The 25,179-nt window shown below is 45.2% G+C and overlaps 1 protein-coding gene across 2 annotated transcripts; it reads right to left on the bottom strand.

Annotated features, from left to right (window-relative positions):
* Positions 1–291: 291 nt before the first annotated feature.
* On the bottom strand, positions 292–24,315 carry LOC134396279 (zinc finger protein 420-like). Of its 2 annotated transcripts, none has more exons than XM_063122707.1 (7): positions 24,282–24,315; positions 14,860–15,009; positions 13,945–14,071; positions 12,799–12,872; positions 7,640–7,766; positions 5,014–5,109; positions 292–3,724 (listed from the first exon to the last, which is right to left on the bottom strand). In XM_063122707.1, exons 2-7 carry the CDS (start codon positions 14,881–14,883, stop codon positions 768–770), a joined length of 3,405 nt encoding a protein of 1,134 aa, XP_062978777.1. In that variant the 5' UTR covers positions 14,884–15,009; positions 24,282–24,315; the 3' UTR covers positions 292–767. The 2 variants fall into 2 exon arrangements, with proteins under 2 accessions (XP_062978777.1, XP_062978776.1); XM_063122706.1 differs by lacking the exon at positions 24,282–24,315 and adding an exon at positions 17,894–17,970.
* Positions 24,316–25,179: the final 864 nt, after the last annotated feature.

Genomic DNA, 25,179 nt, shown 5'->3' with positions numbered 1-25,179 from the left:
GAAGAACTTCTTCACACAGCACAGAGTTAAACTATGGAACTCACTACTATAAGATATAATGATGGCCACCAATTTGGATGCCTATAAAATGGGGTTGGATAAAGTCCTGGAGGCGAAGGCTATCCATGGCTACTAGCCCTGATGGTTGCGTGCTATCTCCAGTATTTGAGGCAGTAAGCCTGTGTGCCCCAGTTGCTGGGGAACATGGGTGGGAGGGTGCTGTTGCACCATGTCCGGCTTGTTCGTCCCTGGCCAATAGCTGGTTGGCCCCTGTGTGAACAGAGTGCTGGACTAGATGGACCCTTGGTCTGATCCAGCATCAGGGCAATTCTGATGTTCTTAAAGGGTTGATGAAGGAGCAGCCAAACTCACATTGTTGAAAGTAACGTCATTACAATAAAAAATTGGCAGCACAGATGGAAGAGTTGGACCGAAACCTCACAACCAATATAGGAAGAGGTTTAAAAAATGAAGTCCTGTTGGTTTACAAAAGGATTCCTTGAGCAGACACCTGTACTGGTGCCTCTATCTTTGTGGAAGTCTGGAGTCACATAGTCACCAAGTGGAGTCAATGTTGATTCATCATAGGTGAGCAGGGGATTTTTCAGGCACAAGAGTCCGCGGACCTCCTGCCAGATGCTGGCTCCAGCTGAATTCCATGCCAACGTCATGCCGACGGCAGTCACATTTTGAACACGGAAAGGGTGTTCAGTGTTTGACTCTTTCAAAGAGAAGAGCTGCGTTCCATTTGAAAATCTTCCCACATTTCACTCATTGCTAGAATCGACAGCTTTCCCCACTGTGTGCATGCGTTCGTGCGATTTAAGGCTTCTGCTGTGACGGAAGTTCATTCCACACTCTAAGCATTTGTACGGATTCTCCCCCGTGTGGATTCTTTGATGCGACTTAAGGTGTGTGCTGTGACTGAAGTTCTTTCCACACTCGGAACACTGGTAGGGCTTCTCTCCAGTGTGAATTCTTTGATGGATTTTAAAGTGTGTGCTGTGACCAAAACTCTTTCCACACTCTGAGCATGTATAAGGCTTCTCCCCCGTGTGGACTCTTTGATGTCGTTTAAGGGGCGCACTGTGGCTGAAGCTCTTTCCACATTCTGAACATTGGTAGGGCTTCTCCCCTGTGTGTATTCTTTGATGTCTTTTAAGGGGCGCACTTTGACTGAAGCTCTTTCCACACTCGGAGCATGTGTAGGGCTTTTCCCCTGTGTGGATTCTCTGATGTACTTTAAGGATTCTGCTATCACTGAAGCACTTTCCACACTCTGAACATTTATAGGGCTTCTCCCCAGTATGAGTTCTTTGATGTCTTTTAAGGAGCGTGCTCTGATTGAAGCTCTTTCCACACTCTGAACATGTATAGGGCTTCTCACCAGTATGGATTCTATGATGTAACTGAAGATCTGACATGCGTCGGAACTGCTTCCCACACTCAGAACACTTGTGGGGCTTCTCCCCTGTGTGAATTCTTTGGTGCATTTTAAGGTGTGTGTTCCGACTGAAGTTCTTTCCACATTCTAAGCATTTGCAGGGCTCCTCTCCTGTGTGGATTCTTTTATGCGTATTAAAATGAGAACTATGACGGAAACTCTGTCCGCACTCTAAACATTTATACGGCTTCTCTCCTGTGTGGATTCGTTGATGTGATTTAAGATCTGTATTGCGATTAAAGCTCTTTCCACATTCAGCGCATTTATATGGCTTCTCGCCAGTATGAATTCTTTGATGCGACTGAACGTCTGACTTGCGACTAAATTGCCGTCCACACACTGAGCATTTGTAGGGCTTCTCCCCTGTGTGAATTCTTTGATGTCTTTTAAAGTGAGTGCTCTGACTGAAGCTCTTCCCACATACTGAGCAGTTATATGGTTTTTCACCTGTATGAATTCTTTGATGTGCACTGAAGTGTGAGCTCTGACTGAAACTTTTCCCACACACAGAGCATGTATAAGGCTTCACCCCAGTGTGGATCCTCTGATGTGAACTAAAGTGTGAGCTCTGACTGAAACTTTTCCCACACACTGAACATTTATAGGGCTTCAGCCCTGTGTGAATTCTTTGATGTGATTTAAGATATGTGCTCTGAGAGAAGCTCTTTTCACACACCAAACATTTATAGGGCTTCTCCCCTGTGTGGATTCTTTGATGCAAGTTAAGATCTGATTTGGAACTGAATTGCTTTGTACACTCAGAGCATTTATAGGGCTTCTCCTCTCTGTGATTTATCTGATGCCTTTTGAAGTTTGAGCTCCAGCAGAAGCTTTTGCCACATTCTAAACATTTATAGGGCTTCTCCCCTGTGTGGATTCTTTGATGAAAAGTCAGGCTTATGCTGTGACTGTAACTCTTTCCGCACTCCAAGCATTTATATGGCTTCTCCCCTGTATGAACTCGTTGATGCCATTTAAAGCTTATGGTATGACTGAAACACTTGCCACACTCAGCGCATTTATAGGGCTTCTCCCCTGTGTGGATTCTCTGATGGGATTTAAGATATGGGCGGTGACAAAAGGATTTCCCACACTCTAAACATTTATACGGCTTCTCACCTGTGTGTATTATATGATGCCTTTTAAGCCTTCTGCTGTCACTGAAACTCTTTCCACACACTGAGCATGTAAAGGGCTTCTCCCCTGTGTGAACCCTTTGATGCAACTTAAGGTCCGAGCTGCGTCTGAATTGCTTTCCACACTCAGAGCACTGATAGGGCTTCTCCCCTGTGTGAATTTTTCGATGCCTTTTAAGGTTTGAGTGCCAATTGAAGCTTTTTCCGCAATCTGGACATTTATAGGTCCTCTCCCAGGGGCGGCTTCTTTGATATAAGGTAGGACTGATGTTATGACCAAGTGGCTTTCCATATGCCAAGCCTATATAGGTTTTCTCCGCTGTGTGAATTCTTTGATGTACATTGAGGACTGTTCTCCGACAGAAGCACTTTCCACATTCTGAGCATTTATATGGCTTCTCGCCAGTGTGAATTCTTTTATGTGAGCGGAGATCTGCCCTGCGACTGAATTGCTTTCCACACTCCATGCACGTATAGGGCTTTTCCCCAGTGTGGATCCTTTGATGTATTTTAAGGTATGTGCTCCGACCAAAGGTTTTGCCGCAGTCTGAACACTGATAGGGCTTCTGCCCTGTGTGAATTCTTTGATGTGACTTAAGGTATGAGCTCTGATGGAAGCTCTTTCCACACACTAAGCATGTATAGGGCTTCTCCCCTGTGTGGATTCTCTGATGAGAATTAAGGTCTGATTTGCAGCGGAATTCCTTCGCACATTCCAAGCACTTATAGGGCTTCTCCCCTGTGTGAATTCTTTGATGTCTTTTAAGGTTTGAGTTCCAGCAGAAGCTTTTTCCACACTCCAAACATTTATAGGGCTTCTCCCCTAAGGGATTTCTTTCATATAAGGCAAGGCTTATGCTATGACTGAATTGGTTTTCACTCTCCAAGCACTTATATATTTTCTTTCCTACGTGGTGCTCAGTAAGATATATCTTCTGACTCACACTTTTTCCACACCCAGAGCATATCAACAGTGTCTCCCTACTGAGAATATTTCCTTTGCTTTCTTCGCAACGTCCTCCTGGGATTGGGGTTACAAAGAATTCAGCCCTGTTGGAAGCAATGGCTTTGCTCTCCCTTATCTGGTTTTCTTCCGTTTTCACTTTGCGCTCTTCGCCCTCTTCACTGCTCTCCTTTTCAGCACCTGAAGAAATCAAAAGGGGGAAAAATGATCCACAATCCAAGGGAAGAAACTCAGTGACCTGATGTTTCGATTTAACTTGGAAGAAAATATTTGGAGGAAGGTAAGAGGGCACTAAGCATGTTTAGGGCTTCTCACCTGTGTGGATTCTCTGATGAGAATTAAGGTCTGATTTGCAGCGGAATTGCTTCGCAGACTCCAAGCACTTATAGGGCTTCTCCCCTTCCATGGAAGACTGCCATGGGTAGATCCCATTGGACAGAAGATCTTAATCCACTTCTACTTACTGAGGTTAGATATGTCCTTACTTGGAGAAAAATATTTGGAGAGGGCATCTGTGTGTGTGTGTGTGTGTGTGTGTTTGAGCAAACCCCGGAGCAACTGCAGCTACTGACCCAATTAGGTCATGGCTCTGATGCCATGTTTCTTACCTGCCCAAGGGTCTCTACCTCCCTTGCTCGGCTTCGTCCTTTTTCTTCCGCTGCCCCTTACGCCTGGAAGGCTCTTCCAGAACATTTGCGAACTACACGTTCAATCGCAGTTTTTAAAGCTCAGCTAAAAACTTTTCTTTTTTCTAAAGCTTTTAGAACTTGATTTTGATCTGACTTCTATACTGTTAGTTTTACTCTACCCTGTGCCTGTTTGGTGCATTCTCTTCCCCTTCTTATTGTTTTATTATGATTCTATTAGACTGTAAGCCTATGCGGCAGGGTTTTGCTATTTTATTGTTTTACTCTGTACAGCACCATGTACACTGATGGTGCTATATATATATATATATATAAATAAATAAATAAATAAATAAATAAATAAATATAATAATAATAATTAGGAAGGCAAGATCTATAAATATAGAATACAAATTGGGCAGCGCACTAGTCCCCATGCATTGCGAGAAAGAACGCCTCCCCCGACACGAACCTACCTGTAAGCTACGCTCAACATCTAAGGTCCTCCTCTGGGTGCCTACTTTGAGGGAAGCTCGGAGGATGGTAACAAGGGAGAGGGCCTTCTCTGTGGTGGCCCCCCAACTGTGGAATGATCTCCCCGATGAGGCCCGCCTGGCGCCAACACTGTTATCTTTTCGGTGTCAGTTCAAGACTTTTCTTTGCTCCCAGGCATTTAACAGCATGCGTGTTGTCTGAACTGAGCCATTGTGGGGCGGATATGAACTTGCCACCAGAAATGGGAAACCTGTCCCGGATGAATTAAAATACAATCCAAAGTATCCCCCAGCCTTCCTGGGAGCCCTCCCTGAAGCTAATAGCCAACCCTCACATCCCACAACACACCTGAGCAGTTACCGGCTGATCCCCGTCTGTCAGCTGGCTCCTGGACGAACGGATATTCCTCTTCTTCAAGCCAGGAGATGAGACCAGGTTTTGGAGCTTTGTTGGGAGAAAACAAAGAGATGGATTAGTTCTGCTCACAAAATATCCAGGCCTCGTAAAGCAGGCTCTTTCTGTGCCCTCCTCCTAGAAGGCAGGAAGAAGAAAGGGCTCTTCAGTCAATCTCCTGCAAGTGCCGTAGAATGGGAACTTCCATTCCTGCCTGGTGTTTACGTGTCATTTTTCTCCCTCTCTCAAAATACTTGAACCCAATGGGGTCCACCCCATGAAGCTAAAGGGTGGGAGATTCAGGACAAAGAAAAGGAAGGACCTCTCCACCCAGCGCAGAGTTAAATTATGGAACTCACAACCACCAGATGTAGTGATGGCCACCCATTTGGATGGCTTCAAAAGGGGGTTGGGTAAATTCCTGGAGGCGAAGGCTATCCATGGCTACTAGCCCTGATGGTTGTGTGCTATCTCCAGGATTCGAGGCAGTAAGCCTGTGTGCACCAGTTGCTGGGGAACATGGGTGGGAGGGTGCTGTTGCACCATGTCTTGCTTTGTTGGTCCCTGGCCGATGGCTGGATGGCCCCTGTGTGAACAGAGCGCTGGACTAGATGGACCCTTGGTCTGATCCAGCATGACACTTCTTATGTTAGTCTGTGTTGCAACTGAACAAAGAGTCTTGTGGCATCTTAAAGACAAAGAATCATAGTAGAGTTGGAAGGGGCCTACAAGGCCATCGAGTCCACCCCCCTGCTCAATGCAGGAATCCACCCTAAAGCATCCCTGACAGGTGGTTGTCCAGCTGCCTCTTGAAGGCCTCTAGTGTGGGAGAGCCCACAACCTCCCTAGGCAACTGATTCCATTGTCGTACTGCTCTAACAGTCAGGAAGTTTTTCCTGCTGTCCTGCTTTGTTGGTCCTTGGCCACTGCGTGAATGGAGTGCTGGATTAGAGGGACCCTCGGTCTGATCCAGCAGGGCACTTCTTATGTTCTGAAGTCACAAATTTTGGGTCAGAACACAGGCTGGGAGATGCGACATGGAAGTGATGCTGGTCAAGTTTCTTTCAGCCACATCTCAGACAGCTGAGTGGGAGGCCCTAGTTGGGAGGCCCTGCCTTCGCCTTCTCCGCCTCCGCCTCCGCCTCCTCCTCCTCCTCCTCCTCCTCCTCCCAAGGCTGCTTCCTCCCTGTATACATCAGATGTCCACACTCTGGTGTACACAGGCTGTGTTCCCCAAATAAGTCGGACTACAACACAACCCAGGATTTCAGGCCATTGACCAGGCTGGCTGGGACTGATGGGACTTGAAGTCCATAACAACTGGAGGGTGCCAGGTTGGAGAAGGCTGGGATACACTGATGGAAGTGAGAAAAGGCAGGGAAGAGGTCTTAAGGCCACTGGGGATAGTTCAAGCCGTCCAATGTCCCAGATAAGACAAAGGAACACATGGATGGTCAGGGCACCAGCATCCACAGTGAGATTCCTTAACACAGCACAGAGTTAAACTGTGGAACTCACTACCACAAGATGTAGTGATGGCCACCAATTTGGATGGCTTTAAAAGGGGGTTGGATATATTCCTGGAGGCGAAGGCTATCCATGGCTACTAGCCCTGATGGTTGTGTGCTATCTCCAGTATTCGAGGCAGTAAGCCTGTGAGCACCAGTTGCTGGGGAACATGGGTTGGAGGGTGCTGTTGCACCATATCCTGCTTGCTCATCCCTGGCCATTGGCTGGTTGGCCACTGTGTGAACAGAGTGCTGGACTAGATGGACCCTTGGTCTGATCCAGCATCAGGGCACACCTTATGTTCTTATGTTCTAAACAGCAAGGCTAGGAAGGGTCAATGGTGAGTGATTACTGTAGCTCACCAACCACCCAGAGGTCCACCTTTCTGCAGCCTTGCATGTCTGTGTTAAACGGCTGTTCTCAACTTCAGCAATATGAAATAAGGGCAGAAGGGTCCTGTGACATTACCCACATTTCTATTCCCTTAGGTATGTCTGCGTCAGTATGTCTAGAGAGTGCGGAATGTTGGACTGAGTGGGTGTGGCTGGTGATGCTGTGGAAAGGGGGAGGAGTCTATATATGGGGGAGCAGAGTGGTTCTGGTGGTTGGGTTTTGGAGGGTTGATGTGTGTAGCTGAGTGATTCCTTGTCAGGAGTTGTGTGAGGAGTGAGTGAAAATAAGATCATAGGGACTAAGGATTGTTATTATTAGATTTGTTTCTACCGGTATTCTTAAGAATAGGCAGGAGTTGAATAGAATTTGAAGGAACTAAGAACTGTAAAAAAACAATAAACATTTTCTTTATTTTGCTACCATAAAACCACGTGTCAGCTTGGCTGTGTCTCCTGCTCTATTGGTTCATGAATAAACACATGACATTAAACCTTCAGCCTTCTATATTCACGGAAAAGCCTTTTCCAAATCTCCTTACCTTTTCCCTCTGCTATAAGGGAAAGGTTATACTTTTTTCTTTTTACCTCTTCCTCAGGTATGGAAGTGGTGGTGCCTAGCCTGAAGGAGGTGTGCACGTCAAAGCCTGGTGTGGGAGGGGGTGGCATCACAGGTCCCTTACCCAGAGAGGCCACGTGCCCATAATTCTCCAGCATGACGTTCACATACAGCCCCTTTTGGCCCAGATCCAGTAGAGCCCACTCCTCTTTCGTGAAATGCACAGCCACGTCCTCGAAAGATACGGGACTCTGAAAGAGGAAGGGAAAAAGATCCTCTCCACACAGGTAATTCCACACGCACACACAAAATGTAGAGAAGGCCACCAATTTGGATGGCTTTAAAAGGGGGTTGGATAAATTCCTGGAGGCAAAGGCTATCCATGGCTACTAGCCCTGATGGTTGTGTGCTATCTCCAGTATTCGAGGCAGTCAGCCTGTGTGCACCAGTTGCTGGGGAACATGGGTGGGAGGGTGTTGTTGCACCATGTCCTGCTTGTTCATCCCTGGCCAATGGCTGATTGGCCCCTGTGTGAACAGAGTGCTGGACTAGATGGACCCTTGGTCTGACCCAGCAGGGCTCTTCTTACATTCTTATGACCAGAAATGAAAACTTTAGATCAAATAACTAAGTATTTTCTTGCAGGAGTCAAAATTTCATAGGGGATTGTTTTTTATGTGTGCAATTAGAAAACAACTATCAATCGCCTGGTCAGATATTGACAAATAACAGCCAAATATTTAAAGGATTAGTTTATTACAGCAATCATGAAGAAGAGGTCATATTACGCTAGTCACAAACACATCTGTCTTCTAAGCGACTCTGTCATGGATACTTTACGGGACGCCACAGCATGGAGGACATTCCTGTCAACAGCAAATGCTCATGATTTCATGTGAATCTGGACTTTTTCCATTCGGGATCTGTGTGGCATTCCTACTTTTTGTTTGCAAAAATTCTCGCCCCATCCATGCCAAAATACACATTGTGCATGTGCAGAGGACCATTTCCTATTTATTTATTTATTTATTTATTTATTGCATTTCTATACCGCCCAATAGCCTAAGCTCTCTGGGAAGTTCATTTCCTAGCAAATGGGACGCTACATAAGAATATAAGAAGAGCTATGCTGGATCAGGCCATGGTTCCACTTGATCATGCCCAAGAAATTAGGAAAAGAAACATAGAAGGAGCATGACCAGGTGCCTTCAATGCGAGGGTCGCAGGAGATTTAGAACAGTTTCCAGGGAAGGCGTTAAATGTGAGCTTCACTCTTGCAGAGTTAGGGTATAATTAGGGATGTTGGAGAAATCCGTCCAAGGGGTGAAGTTCGCTGAGATTTCATGACCTCAGCTCTCTGGACTTCAACTTGCTTAGCCACGGGACGGCCCAACTTGATGCAGATCAAGTTACACCAGCTTGCGGATTTTCATTTGTTCCCATTAAATCAACGTTGTGATTTGCGCAAAAGTTTGGCCATAATTTGCGCTGACTTCAGTTGCAATTTGTGCACGTTTCGGTTGTAGTTTGGGCAAGTTTCGGTTGTAGTTTGGGCAAGTTTCGGCACATCTTAATCACCCACATGTTTAATTTTTTTTTAACGGTTTTTAATGCTTTATGTGTGTATGTTCTGTGTTTTAGAATTTTAAATTTTGTATACTTGTTTTTATCTCAATTTTAGAATTTCTGTAAACCGCCCAGAGAGCCCTGGCTATAGGAGCAGTATATAAGTGCAATAAATAAATAAATAAATAAAAATAAAATAGTCTGCCCAAATTTTGGTCGTAATTTGCACAAATTTCATGTGTAACTGGTGCCCACTTCAGTTGTACTTAGTGCATATTTCAGCTGTAATTTGCATGATTTGCAGGTGTCATATTTCTGCAAATTGTATGCACCGCCTCCCAAAAATCGGCGGTGCAATTCGTGCAAATTAAGCATATTATAGCTGCAATTTGTGGAAAACTTTGGAAGGGATTTGTGCCGATTATAGCCACACTTTGCATAATCGTTGATTTAAGGGTGGGGGGAATGAGAAGATGTTCGGGACTTCAGGGGGAATAATCTGCAGCTCGGATCAGAAACACAAGCTGAGACAGGGCCTCTGGGAAAATCCAGAGTCTAAAGAGGGGCTGGAGTTCCCCATGACGGTCATCCCTAGGAATAATTAGGTGCGGTTCCTCTCACTATGCTAGTGCTAAAACAGGGATGTTGAACCTCGCCCTCTTTTGGCCTCGCCCTCTCTTGCCTTTGGCCCCTTCCTCCGCTGGGCCATGCCCAAGAGCTTCTCTGAAATTGAAATCAGCCCTGAAAGAGATTTGACTCTTCTGCGATGAAGGATGGTATGGCGTTACCCCACAATTGAGTATCTTGTATATGTCTAGATTAGTAGGTCTGGTAAATATGGAATGTTAGAACTGAGTGGGCGTGGTTTATGACGTCATAGGTGGCAGGGGGAAAGGAGTATATAAGGAGTGTGTTGGGAGCTTGTGAGGTGAGTTTGAGGAGTGCGTGTGAGGAGAGTTGTTCATTGAATAGTTTGGATTCTAGTAGGGTGACCTTATGATAAGGAGGACATGGCGCCTGTATCTTTAACAGTTTCATAGAAAAAGGAATTTCAGCAGGTGTCGTTTGTATATATGGAGAACCTGGTGAAATTCCCTCTTCATCACCACAGTTAAAAGTGCAGGAGCTATACTAGAGTGACCAGATTTAAAAGAGGGCAGGGCACCTGCAGCTTTAACTGTTGTGATGAAGAGGAAATTTCCCCAGGTTCCCCATATATACAAATGACACATTATTATTATTATTATTATTATTTATTTATTTATTTATTTATATAGCACCATCAATGTACATGGTGCTGTACAGAGTAAAACAGTAAATAGCAAGACCCTGCCGCATAGGCTTACATTCTAATAAAATCATAATAAAACAATAAGGAGGGGAAGAGAATGCAAACAGGCACTGGGTAGGGTAAAACTAACAGTATAAAGTCAGAACAAAATCAAGTTCATCGGAGATGAAAGATATAATTGTGTATCATCGGCATACAGATGATATTGGAGGCCATGAGCTTGAATAAGATTACCCAAGGGCAACATGTATAAAGAAAACAACAACGGACCAAGCACCGAGCCTTGCGGAACCCCTACTGAAAGGGGAAAAGAAGAAGACGAGCTGCAGTTAGCCAAGACGCTGAAAGAGCGACCCGCTAGATAGGAGGCAAACCAGTTATAGACAGAGCCACAAAATCCAAGGTCATGAAGGGAATCTAAAAGAAGATCGTGATCAACCGTGTCAAAGGCTGCAGTTAGATCAAGGAGAATAAGAACGGAATAAAGGCCTTTAGACTTGGCAGTAAGAAGATCATTGGTGATCTTGGTAAGGGCTTTTTCAGTGGAATGCAAAGGACGGAATCCAGATTGAAAAGGATCCAGAGCAGAGTTACTAGAAAGAAAATCAAGACAACGAGAGTAGACCACATGCTCCAGGATCTTTGAAACAAACGGCAACAAAGAGACAGGTCGGTAGTTAGACAGAGATAGCCTATCAAGAGTAGGTTTCTTGAGAATAGGAGAGACTGTAGCGTGTTTAAAAGCAGAAGGAAATGAACCAGAGGACAGAGAAAAATTAATAATATGAAGCAAGGAAGGGAGGATAGCAGGGATAGATTAATAAAGATGCAAGAAGGAATCGGATCACGAGAACAAGTGGAAGGCTTCGAAGAGCGCAGTATTGTAGACAGTTCGTCTACAATGCTGAAATTTCCTTTTCAATACAACTGTTAAAGATACAGGAGTCCTGTCCTCCTTTTAATATGGTCACCCTAGATTCTAGGGATTTAGGTTTGGTGTGAAGAGAGTTTAGATCAGGCAGGATTGAAAGTATTATGTTATGATTTCAAGCCTTTAAATAAAAATCAACTTATTATTATTTTGTTAGCTACCAATTACCAAGTGTCAGCTGTGCATTATTTACCTGCCATACAGTTATCAAACACTAGGGTGACCATATGAAAAGGAGGGCAGGGCTCCTATATCTTTAACAGTTGCATAGAAAAGGGAATTTCAGCAGGTATTATTTGTATATATGGAGAACCTGGTGAAATTCCCTCTTCATCACAGGAGTTAAAGCTGCAGGAGCTATACTAGAGTGGCCAGATTTAAAAGAGGGCAGGGCTCCTGCAGCTTGAACTGTGGTGATGAAGAGGAAATTTCACCAGGTTCTCCATATATATAAATGACATCTGCTAAAAATCCCAATTTCAATACAACTGTTAAAGATACAGGAGCTCTGTCCTCCTTTTCATATAGTCACCCTATCAAACACCCACACCAGAATATACCCACAGTACACAGTACACTTAAAAACAGATCCTATATTAAACCTGTTCTCCACATAGCTAGGGGAAAGGTTTTACTGAACCTTTGCTCAGGTTCTCAAGGGGTGGCGCTTGGCCTGAGGAGGGTTTATTCGATGGGCCTAGCGTAAAAGGTCTGTGACGTCGCAGATGGCTCCAGTGAAGAGGGAGACGACCACTTAGGCCAAGGCCATTCTTGAGTTCAGGGAATATTTCGACAGTCAAACAACTGAGAACATTTGGGGGTGTCCTAATGTTTGGCTGCCATGGCAACATTCCCTTCCGACGAGAAGATCGGGGGTGCTCCCGGCCTTCTGCGTGGGCGTGCTTTGATATCGTGCAGCCGCAGAAAAGGAACAGGATCCTTCAGATTCAATAATCATAGAATCATAGAATAGCAGAGTTGGAAAGGGCCTACAAGGCCATCGAGTCCAACCCCCCCCTGCTCAATGCAGGAATCCACCCTAAAGCATCCCTGACAGATGGTTGTCCAGCTGCCTCTTGAAGGCCTCCAGTGTGGGAGTGCCCACAACCTCCCTAGGTCACTGGTTCCATTGTCGTACTGCTCTAACAGCCAGGAAGTTTTTCCTGATGTCCAGCTGGAATCTGGCTTCCTTTAACTTGAGCCCGTTATTCCGTGTCCTGCACTCTGGGAGGATTGAGAAGAGATCCTGGCCCTCCTCTGTGTGACAACCTTTCAAGTATTTGAAGAGTGCTATCATGCCTCCCCTCAATCTTCTCTTCTCCAGGCTCAACATGCCCAGTTCTTTCAGTCTGTCTTCATAGGGCTTTGTTTCCAGACCCCTGATCATCCTGGTTGCCTTTGTTTCGGGGTGGGTGGGTTACCCACCCACCCCGAAACAAAGGCTTCCACGCTTGTCCCTTCCACAGCAACCTTATGAGTTCGCCTCTCCTCTTACCTGGGCAGGCTGCATAGTAGCTGTTTCCCAAGGAGGGAACGATCCGGAACAGGAGACTAAAGCCATCCCACTGCCTGTAAAGGAGACAAAGAAGACAGCAAAGCTTTTATCCTTCAGACCCAGATCATATAGTTCCATTGCCTTGTATCGGTCTTCCTACGTGCTTTATGACGTTGGCTGTGATCTAGAGAAAAAAAAAGGGGTCGCCCCCACATATCCTGCCCTACCCCCTACTCACTCTGTTGTCATGCCCAGTTGGGCTTTCCACTCTCATTACTCTTCTCCCTCGCTCGAAAACTCAGACCCAAATTCACTTCTCAGAAGCCTTTCCAGGGTATTTATTTATTTAGTTAGTTATTATTGCATTTATATCCCACCTTTTTTCTTCAAGGAACCCAAGGCGGTGTACATAATCCTCCTCCTCCTCCTCTCCATTTTATCCTCACAACAACAACCCTTTGCAGTTGGTAAAATTATGCCTGGTACGGAGAATGTGGATAGGGAGATATTTTTCTCCCTCTCTCAAAATACTAAAACCGGGGTCATCCCGTGAAGCTGATTGGTGGGAGATCCAGGACAAATAAAAGGAAGGACTTCTTCACACAGCGCAGAGTTAAATTATGGAACTCACTGCCACAAGATGTAGTGATGGCCACCCATTTGGATGGCTTTAAAAAGGGGGTTGGATCAATTCCTGGAGGAGAAGTCTATCCATGGCTACTAGCTCTGATGATTGTGTGCTCTCTCCAGTATTCGAGGCAGTAAGCCTGTGTGCACCAGTTGCTGGGGAACATGGGTGAGAGAGTGCTGTTGCACCATGTCCTGCCTTGTTGGTCTCTGGCTGATGGCTGGTTGGCCACTGGGTGAACAGAATGCTGGACTAGATGGACCCTTGGTCTGATCCAGCATCAGGGCACTTCTGATGTTCTTATGGGCTGAGAGTCTGTGACTGGCCCAAAGTCACCCACTGGGTTTCCATGGCTGAGTGAGGACTAGAACCCGGATCTCCCAACTCCCAGTCTGACACTTTAGCCACTACACCACACTGGCTCCATGTCTGCTGTTCACCATAAAACCTGTCATCATGTTACCAGGGTCATTTCCTGGCGAGAGCATCTTTGAATCAAAGGGAAGAGGGACCTTTACCCAAGAATTCCAAGTTCCCATAATTCTCCAGCATGACGTCTCTGTACAGGTGTCTTTGGGTGGGATCCAGCAGAGCCCATTCCTCCTTGGTGAAATGTACCGCCACCTCTTCAAAAGACACGGGGTCCTGAAAAAGGAAAATATCATATTATTTCACATTAAAAAATTCTTGGGTGGTGCGTTCCCGCACATTCACTTCCACATCTTGCAATCTGAAAAAAGTAGGAGAAACTCGTCAAACTTCTGCAGGAGCTGAATCTTCAAATGAGAAAACCATACAAGCAGTTTATGGTTTTGTTGGACCCTGGGAAAGACCGGACGAAAACACAGTGTTGTAGGGTAGAAAAAAGTTCCATTTCATGCATTAGTACATATATAACACAAGTTATGAAGTTGTAGATAGTGGTTGTGAATATATCAGGCACAGGTTTTGGGGTTTCTGAACTTTATCAGTGTCAACAACTTGGAGACTCCAATAAAATGTTCTACATAATATCATTATAATATTAAGTCTCATTAAATGCATTTTATTTTCCCCCTCATACATTTCAGATCCAATATTTGTTTTGTATCAGGACAAAACGAAAACAAAAAAACAAATAAAGCAAAAACAACAATAACAACGGAGTACTTTTTCCCCCGTTTTAGCTTTGTTGTTTATACTGAACGTAAACCAATTAGATTGCTCTCTAGGGCATCCAAAAAAAAATCCCAATCAAAATCACCCTCGGTAAATGACCCAATGAAAATTACACTAATTTCCATAAGATTCCCCCCACCCCCAATTAAACATTTTCTGGAAAACCCAAATCATTTTTTTTTAAAAAAAAGAAAAGTAAAAAGAGATCTTACCAAAGAATAACCCTAGAAAAAATATCATTCCCCCTTTCATCTCCCAAATAATCTGTTCCATACCTGAGCTGGATGAATAATTTCCATTCTATCACAGAGATGAGATCATCTGGAATGTTCCGCTGATATCACTTCACTGGTTGCGACGTAGACAAAAAGGCTCCACACATCTTCGAGTTCAAAATATGGCTGCCAGGCTTGTCACCAGTACACCTAGGGGTGAACACATTACACTACTAATTACACTCTCCTCACTCGCTGCCAATTAGAATAATAGAATCATAGAATAGCAGAGTTGGAAGGGGCCTACAAGGCCATCAAGTCCAACCCCCTGCTCAATGAAGGAATCCACCCTAAAGCATCCTGACAGATGGTTGTGCAGCTGCCTCTTGAAGGCCTCTAGTGTGGGAGAGCCCACAACCTTCCAAGGTAACTGGTTTCATTGTCGTACTGCTGTAAAAGGAAGTTTTTTCTGATGTCCAGCCGGAATCTGGCTTCCTTTAACTTGAGCCCGTTATTCCGTGTCCTGCACTCTGGGAGGATCGAGAAGAGATCCTGGCCCTCCTCTGTGTGACAACCTTTTAAGTATTTGACGAGTGCTATCATGTCTCCCCTCAATCTTCTCTTCTCCAGGCTAAACATGCCCAGTTCTTTAGTTTCCGGGCGAAGTATAAAGTGTTGGTTATCACCTTTAAAGCCCTACGTGGTTTGGGTCCAGGTTACATGCGGGATCACCTTTCCCATACAATCCGCCCTGCACACTCAGGTCCTCTGGGAAGAATCTACTTCAGCTACCAAAAACAAGATTAACAACTATTACGCAGAGGATCTTCTCTTCTGCCACTCCCAGACTGTGGAATGGCCTGCCGGGAGAGATTTGTCAACTTAACCGTCTTCCGGAATTTAAGAAAACCATAAAGACTGATCTCTTCTGGCAGGCCTACCCAGTTGAATTTTAAGATGCCTTTTAATAATGTGCTGCTTTTAATAACGTATTTGTTTAAATGTTTTAATCAATTATATGTATTTTATGGTGTCTGCATTTGTGTTGTACCCCGCCTCGATCAAGTGACAGGAAGCCAGATTCTGGCTGGACATCAGGAAAATTTTCCTGACTGTTAGAGCAGTACAACAATGGGACCAGTGACCTAGGGAGGTTGTGGGCTCTCCCACACTAGAGGCCTTCAAGAGGCAGCTGGACAACCATCTGTCAGGGATGCTTTAGGGTGGATTCCTGCATTGAGCAGGAGGTTGGACTCGATGGCCTTGTAGGCCCCTTCCAACTCTACTATTCTATGGTTCTATGAATTAGTAAGTCATCTATTGTTAGTGGCAAGATGGTTGATAGCCAAGAAAAGATGGTAAAGGGCTCTATAACGAAAACTGGTATCAGAGAGTATGGCGGATCGCTCTTTTAGAAAAACGGACTCAAAATGTAAGGGCAGAATTAAATGAAGACAAACTTGAAGGGATAGGGAGGAAATGCATTGATTTTGTAAATAAAGCAGAACATGGGGGAATGCCTCTGTTGGCATATACAGAGCGAGGGAGGGTAGAGGTCTAAGGAAACGAGATGAAAGGAAACATGGGCCTTATCTACACCAATCAGGATATTGCACTATGAAAGTGGTATGAAAGTGGCATCTAAAAGGCAGGGGCCGCACGACTGCTTTATAGCGGTATTGAATTGCACTGACAACGGTTGGGGCCCATTGACACTTATCATATACCGCTTTCATACTGCTGTATCTTGCTTGGTGTGGCTCCTGCCTTTTATATAACGCTTTCATAGTGCTATATCCTGCTTGATGTAGGTTAGGCCATGGTCTGTAAAAGGGGGATTCAGGGCTTTAGCGGGAGGAGTGAGGAAACAAAGGCTGTTTCTACACCTGCGTTTTTCCCAGGGATCGTCCTGGGATCATCTTCATCATCATTTATTTCTTACCCGCATCTCCACTCGGATCGAGGCAGGGAACAACAGTGAATATAAAACACATAAAAACTGATTAAAAACATAGTATGCATGATTAAATCATCCTTAAAACATTCTAAAGTTTCACTGGATAGGCCTGGCGGAATAGATCAGTCTTTATCGCTTTTTTAAATGCTAAAAGACTGTCAAGTTGATGAGTCTCCTCCGGCAGGCCATTCCACAGTCATAGAATCATAGAATAGTAGAGATGGAAGGGGCCTACAAGGCCATCGAGCCCAACCCCCTGCTCAATGCAGGAATCCACCCTAAAGTATCCCTGACAGATGGTTGTCCAGCTGCCTCTTGAATGCCTCTAGTGTGGGGGAGCCCACAACCTCCCTAGGTAGCTGATTCCACTGTCGCACTGCTCTAACAGTCAGGAAGTTTTTCCTGATGTCCAGACGGAATCTGGCTTCCTTTAACTTGAGCCCGTTATTCCATGTCCTGCACTCTGGGAGGATGGAGAAGAGATCCTGGCCCTCCTCTGTGTGACAACCTTTTAAGTCTTTGAAGAGTGCTATCATGTCTCCCCTCAACCTTCTCTTCTGCAGGCTCAACATGCCTGGTTGTTTCAGCCTGGGAGCAGCAGAAGAGAAGGTCCTCTGGATAACACCTGTCAGCCTAGTTTTGGCTGACTGAAGTAGATTCTTCCCAGAGGACCTGCATGTGCATCCCTGTGCATCCCAATGACACACAGGGGATCCCGGGAGCAGGCAGGGAAAATCCCTCCACTTCCCTGGGATAATCCTTCGGCGTCGAAAGGGCCCAAGTGCTTTTAAGCAAGCTAATGTTTAGCGATATTAAATCCAGGCGGGAATTGGAATTGAACGTAAACGTCTGACTTACGATTTGACTTGTGTCAAATCAGAACGAAAGAACAATAAAACATTAATATAAATTAATAAATAAGAAGAAGAAGATGTGGGAAGAAAGCTGCAAGAGAAAAGCCCACCTAGAGCAGTGGGGAAAGGCCTCAACCCCTTTGTGTGTGGGGTGGGGGGGGATTTTCCTTCCTAACCTGCAGCTGCCTGCCTTTCTTTTGTTCTGGCTGGGCTTCTCTGCCCACCCCCACTTCCATCCCTGGGGGGGGGAACCCTCCCCTCTCCAATGCACTTTGCAACTCACCAGCTCCTTTGCAAGGGAGGAGAGGCTGCAGGATTGCTCGCCCACCCGCGCGTGGGAAAATCCCAGGCTCCTTTCCCATGCAGCGAGTGAATGGGAGGGGCAGGAAGTGAGTGGTCCCATTCAAGTTTTTTTCCTTTTAAATCTCTCTCCAGAGGCCTTTCTAGGCATGGGCGCTCTGTGGTTTTAACCCTTCCATTGATGGCAGGAGGGCTTCTTGCAGAAAGCAAGCAATAGAATCTGTCCAACATTGTCGTTTTGCATTATAACATGGATGAGGAATGCAGAAAGAAGTTAATCTAGGGTGACCATAGGTAGGGTGACCCTATGAAAAGGAGGACAGGGCTCCTGGATCTTTAACAGTTGTATCGGAAAGGGAATTTCAGCAGGTGTCATTTGTATATATGGGGAACCTGGTGAAATTCCTTCTTCATCACACTATTTATTTATTTATTTAAATACCCTCTTTTAAATCTGGTCACTCTAGTATAGCTCCTGCAGCTTTAACTGTTGCGATGAAGAGGGGATTTCACCAGGTTCTCCATATATACAAATGACACCTGCTGAAATTCCCTTTTCTATGCAACTGTTAAAGACACAGGAGCCCTGTCCTCCTTTCCATATGGTCACACTAGGACTGAGTCCATCTCATATTCCAGGCTGCAAAACTTTCTGCCCTCCAGGAAAAACCAGGTCTGCTTATGAACCAGTTTCACTCCTAATCCATCCCACGGCTCCCTTCTAAGCTCTCTCTGTTCCCAGCAAGTAATGGTGATTTCCTCCAATGTAATGAAGGACAGATTTAAAAGAAAGTACTTCTTCACACAGCGCATAGTTAAACTCTGGGATTCACTACCACTATTATTGTAATAGTTAGGGTGACCCTATGAAAAGGAGGACAGGGCTCCTGTATCTTTCACAGTTGCATTGAAAAGGGGATTTCACCAGGTGTTATTTGTATATATGGAGAACCTGGTGAAATTTTCTCATCAAAATTGTTAAAGCTGCAGGAGCCCTGCCCTCTTTTAAATCTTGTCACTCTAGTATAGCTCCTGCAGCTTTAACTATTGTGATGAAGAGGGAATTTCACCAGGTGCTGCATGCATAGAAATATGTATATATGGAGAACCTGGTGAAATTCCCTCTTCATCACAACAGTTAAAGCTGCAGGAGCCCTGCCCTCTTTTAAATCTGGTCACTGTAGTATAGCTCCTGCAGCTTTAACTGTTGTACTGAAGAGGAAATTTCACCAGGTTCTCCATATGTACAAATGACACCTGCTGAAATCCCCCTTTCTATGCAACTGTTAAAGGTACAGGAGCCCTGTCCTCCTTTTCATACGGTCACCCTACCATAGGTGCATGACGGTAAAGAGGACAGGTGTCCTGTATCTTTAACATTTGTAGAGAAAAGGGAATTTCAGCAGGTGTCATTTTCATGCATGCAGCACCTGGTGAAATTCCCTCTTCATCACAACACTTAAAGCTGCAGGCGCTATGCTAAAGTGAGCAGATACGAAAGAGGTCAGGGCTCCTGCAGCTTTAACTGTTGTGATGAAGAGGGAATTTCACCAGGTTCCCCATATATACAAATGACACCTGCTGAAATGTCATTTTCTATACCACTGTTAAAGATGCAGGAGCCCTGTCCTCCTTTTCCTAGGGTCACCCTTGTTAATCTTTCCATTATTAACAGCCTTTTCTGGATGTCACCCCACAACGTTGGTATTAATTTGTTTAAGGGATGTGTCCTCCCATTAAGGGACAGTGGAGGCTGGTGGCCCAGATGTCAATCAATCAATTTATTGAAGGCAACCAAATACAGGTTTTAGCCAATTGCATACACAAAAGTTATACACAGAGTATAAAAGCGTGTCATAAACAAAAGAATAGATAAAATGTTATAAAATGTTAAAACATACAGTCGTGTGAAAAAGAAAGTACACCCTCTTGGAATTGTATGATTTTATGTATCAGGACATAATAACAATCATCTGTTCCTTAGCAGGTCTAAAAATTAGGTAAATGCAACCTCAGATGAACAACAACACATGACATATTACACCGTGCCATGATTTATTTAACAGAAATAAAGCCAAAAGGGAGAAGCCATGTGTGGAAAAGTAAGTACACCCTTACTGCTTCCATAGGAATTAAGATGCTAAGTAGCAGACAGGTGCTGCTAATCAAATGCCCGTGATTAATTGATCATCAGCAAGTATGACCACCTCTATAAAAGCCAAAGTTTTTTTCAGTTTCCTGGTCTGGAGCATCCAGGTGTGTGTTAAGACAATGCCAAGGAGGAAGGACATCAGCAATGATCTTAGAGAAGCAATTGCTGCTGCCCATCAATCTGGGAAGGGTTATAAGGCCATTTCCAAACCATTTAAAGTCCATCATTCTACAGTGAGAAAGATGATTCAAAAGTGGAAAACATTCAAGACTGTTGCCAATCTTCCCAGGAGAGGATGTCCCAGCAAAATCACCCCAAGGTCAGACCGTGCAATGCTCAGAGAAATTGCAAAAAAACCAAGAGTTACATCTCAGACGCTACAGGCCTCAGTGAGCATGTGAAATGTTAAAGTTCATGACAGTACAATTAGAAAAAGACTGAACAAGTATGGTTTGTTTGGAAGGGTTGCCAGGAGAAAGCCTCTTCTCTCTAAAAAGTACATGGCAGCACGGCTTAGGTTTGCAAAGTTGCATCTGAACAAACCACAAGACTTCTGGAACGATGTCCTTTGGACAGACGAGACCAAAGTGGAGAAGTTTGGCCATAATGCACAGCGCCACGTTTGGCAAACACCTCATACCAACTGTCAAGCACAGTGGTGGAGGGATGATGATTTGGGCTTGTTTTGCAGCCACAGGACCTGGGAACCTTGCAGTCATTGAGTCGACCATGAACTCCTCTGCATACCAAAGTATTCTAGAGTCAAATGTGAGGCCGTCTGTCCGACAGCTAAAGCTTGGCCAAAATTGGGTCATGCAACAGGACAATGATCCCAAGCACACCAGCGAATCTACAACAGAATGGCTGAAAAAGAAAAGAATCAAGGTGTTGCAATGGCCCAGTCAAAGTCCAGACCTCAAACTGATTGAAATGCTGTGGCGGGAACTTAAGAGCGCTGTGCATAAACAACTGCCCTCAAACCTCAATGAACTGAAGCAACGTTGTAAAGAAGAGTGGGCCAAAATTCCTCCACAACGATGTGAGAGACTGATAAAGTCATACAGAAAACTATTACTTCAAGTTATTGCTGCTAAAGGTGGTTCTACGAGCTATTGAATCATAAGGTGTACTTAATTTTCCACACATGGCTTCTCCATTTTGGCTTTATTTCTGTTAAATAAATCATGGCACGGTGTAATATGTCATGTGTTGTTGTTCATCTGAGGTTGTATTTACCTAATTTTTAGACCTGCTAAGGAACAGATGATTGTTATTATGTCCTGATATGTAAAATCATACAATTCCAAGAGGGTGTACTTTCTTTTTCACACGACTGTACATGCGCCTACAATGAAAACCTTACATCTCAAGGCAGGCTACAAGGGTTTGTCTAAGCTGAGCAGCCTTCACAGCAAATTTGGTTGTGTTAAACATTACAAACCTGTCTATACTGGACAGTAGATATTTCACCTTGTCCATATCTCTGAGGGTAGGAATCACCCTTAAGAGCTTGGGGCTCAGATGTCAGTGGGGGCGTTGAACCTGCTCTGGGTTTCAGCCAGAACTGACCAGAACTCCAAAGGATCCCTCCAAGGTGCTGGACTCAATCCCCCAAATAGGTCTAGCACCTTGGATAGCGTTTTTACAGTCCTGAATGGATTCACAGCCAGACCGACGTGTGAGTCACCAGCCTCCACTGGGAAGAGGGAAAGAGGAGTTAAAGGGTTAAAGCCAATGACTGTGTTCCTAGAGAGGCAAAAAGGATATGAACTGGGGGAGCCATTTCCACGCTCCCCACCCCTCCATTCCATTTTTGGGAAAGATGGGAAGGATCTGGAGCAGTGGAGGCTGGTGGCACCGACGTCAGTGGGGCTGTGAATCCAGGCTGGGTTTCAATCGGAGCGGTAAAAGAGCTCTCCAAAGTGCTGAACCTATTTTGGAGGTGGCGTTCTGCACCTTGGAGAGATCCTTTAGCATTCTGACTGAAACCCAGAGCAGAATCACGGCCCACTGACCTCTCCATCGTGCCTGGGTCCAGCTCCAGCTGACGGCCCCCTCCCTTCTGCTACCAATTGTCGCTGCTGAGGCAATCAGAGGGAAAGGAAGCAGCTGCTGATTTTTGCAACTAAGAATCCAGTGCCGGAATTTGCATTTTTTTCCTCCTCCCTCCCATTCCCCTTTCCTTTTGTGTCATGTTTTTTAGATTGTAAGCCTGTGGGCAGGGACTGTCTTAAGAAATATTTTTGTAAGCTGCCCTGGGCAGGATAAAAGTACTATAATAAATACAAATAAATAAAATTGGCATTTTTGTGCATATTTTTGGTTTGTGGAGGGGGGAGGGGGGAGTGATGCATCCACAACAACCACAGGTTCATTTTCCAGCCTCTCCATCTAACATGAGATATTTGCTCCTTCCTTCTTAATAAGGCTTCTTGCGATTGTGTTCAGCTGCACAGGTAGAAATGGGGAAACCTATAAACTGCTGAAAACTCAGACCACTGGGCACTGAGCATTAGACGTCACGTGGGTCTGAGGCAACTCTAACTCAGCTGCACCATTTTATTAAGTACCAGAGGCAAGGGCTTTTTTTTTAACAAAACACTAAGCCTAAAACAAAACTAATGGCTGGGGATAGCTTGGAAATTCCATCTGTGGGTTCTACATCTAGGAAATAGAAACCGAATGCACAGTTACAAGATGGGGGATACTTGGCTCAGCAATACTACAAACGAGAAGGATATTGGAATTGTTGTAGATCACAAGATGAATATGAGCCAACAGTGCAATATGGCTGCAAGAAAGGCAAATGCTATTTTGGGCTGCATTAATAGTATAGCTTCCAAATCACGTGAGGTACTGGTTCATCTCTATTCGGCCCTGGTTAGGCCTCATCTTGAGTATTGCGTCCGGTTCTGGGCTCCACAATTGAAGAAGGACACAGACATATTGGAGCGTGTTCAGAGGAGGGCAACCAGGATGATCAGGGGTCTGGAAACAAAGCCCTATGAAGAGAGACTGAAAGAACTGGGCATGTTTAGCCTGGAGAAGAGAAGACTGAGGGGAGAGATGATAGCACTCTTCAAATACTTAAAAGGTTGTCACACAGAGGAGGGCCAGGATCTCTTCTCGATCCTCCCAGAGTGCAGAACACGGAATAACGGGCTCAAGTTACAGGAAGCCAGATTCCGGCTGGACATCAGGAAAAACTTCCTGAGTGTTAGAGCAGTACGGCAATGGAACCGGTGACCTAGGGAGGTTGTGGGCTCTCCCACACTAGAGGCCTAAAAGAGGCAGCTGGGCAACCATCTGTCAGGGATGCTTTAACGTGGATTCTTGCATTGAGCAGGGAGTTGGACTTGATGGCTTTATAGGTCCCTTCCAACTCTACTATTCTATGATTCTATATCTGGTGAGTACGGAATGTTAGAACTGAGTGGGTGTGGTTTGTGATGTAATAGGTGCTGGGGGGGAAAGGAGTATATAAAGAGTGACTGAGGGGAGGAGTTATAGAGTTGTAGTTAGGGTGTTGGGTTTGGAAATTGGAATTGTTTGTGGAGTGAGAGTAGGGTGACCATATGAAAAGTAGGACAGGGCTCCTGTATCTTTAACAGTAATGTAGAAAAGGGAATTTCAGCAGGTGTCAATTGAAGAGGATGAAATTCCCTTTTCATCACAACAGTTAAAGCTGCAGAAGCCCTGCCCATTTTTGTATCTGGTCACTCTACTATAGCTAGTGTAGCTTTAACTGTTGTGATGAAGAGGGAATTTCACCCTCTTCAATTGACACCTGCTGAAATTCCCTTTTCTACATTACTGTTAAAGATACAGGAGCCCTGTCCTCCTTTTCATATGGTCACCCTAAGTGAGAGGAGATTAATTGCTAGGGATTTAGGATTGGTGTGTGGAGAGAGAGAGAGAGGTGGTTGTTGTGTGGGGAGTTTGCATTAAGCAGGATTAGAAGCCTTATATTTTCATTTAAAGCTTCTAACATGACAATAAACTTATTATTATTTTGTTAGCTGCTAAATATAGGGTGACCATATTTTGGAAACCAAAAAGGAGGACAACATAGTCGGCCCCCAAGGGGGCGTGTCCAGCACCAAGGGGGCGTGCCCACCCAAACATAGGTCATGTGTGATTTTACAGCACACATTTAAGACAAATCTGTTCTACATAACATTGTATCTGAAATATCGTATCTGAAACTAACTTCACTTACTCCTGCTTTTGTAGCTTTTGCTGTACACCAGCCGCCTCTCCCTGTACCAACACTGGACTCTGAGACTCTCTTGAAAGGCTCTGTGTGCCACGCCAGCCTCTCAGGGCTCAGCTACAACCATCTCCGAGTTGAGTCTTCAGTCGAACTCTGGCTCTAAGACGTGCTGTTTTAAGAATATGGAAGAAATATAAAGTAAGGTTCTGTCAGAAAATGCCACTTTGGGTATTGGCCCAGGGGGCTATTCACAGAAGGGAATTGACAAGTAGCTGCAGGAGCTATACTAGAGTGACCAGATTTAAAAGAGGGCAGGGCTCCTGCAGCTTTAACTGCTGTGATGAAGAGGGAATTTCACCGGGCTCTCCATATATACAAAAGACACCTGCTAAAGATACAGGAGCCCTGTCCTCCTTTTCACAGGGTCACCCTACTTAACCTCTCTCTTTTTAAAGCATTTATTCATGTTTAGAGTCCCGAAGGGCGCCAGGCAGAAGGATGGGGGGCTCTCATGCCGGAGGCAGCGTTACGCACTCAAAGGGGAAATGGATGTGGGTCCCACAAAGACCCAAGAGCAGATGGGGCGGCGATGCTGCAGAGGGAGATAAAAGACCCCCCAGTGGAAAAGCCCCCTTCCCAAGTCCCTGTCTTTGCCATGAGCCTCCGCGGCTCTCTAGTGTTGCCACCACCAAAGGGTTAAAGAGGCGGAGTGGGGGCTGGGTCCTAGAGCCCAGGCTGGATGAGGCCCCTCCCTTCCGGCCCCACACTTCCTCCCCCCCATTGCAAAGGAGCCTGGGATTTCCCCCCTGCTTCTGCCAGCCTCGTCTGTCCGCCGCCTGCAGCGTCTTTTCCCCTGCAAAGGAGCCTGTGAGTGCAGATTGCAAGGGGGTCTCCGGGGGGAGGG

Source organism: Elgaria multicarinata, chromosome 3 (assembly GCF_023053635.1).
Source record: "Elgaria multicarinata webbii isolate HBS135686 ecotype San Diego chromosome 3, rElgMul1.1.pri, whole genome shotgun sequence".
Classification (NCBI taxonomy): domain Eukaryota; kingdom Metazoa; phylum Chordata; class Lepidosauria; order Squamata; family Anguidae; genus Elgaria; species Elgaria multicarinata.
This window is presented reverse-complemented; position numbering and strand designations above follow the sequence as displayed.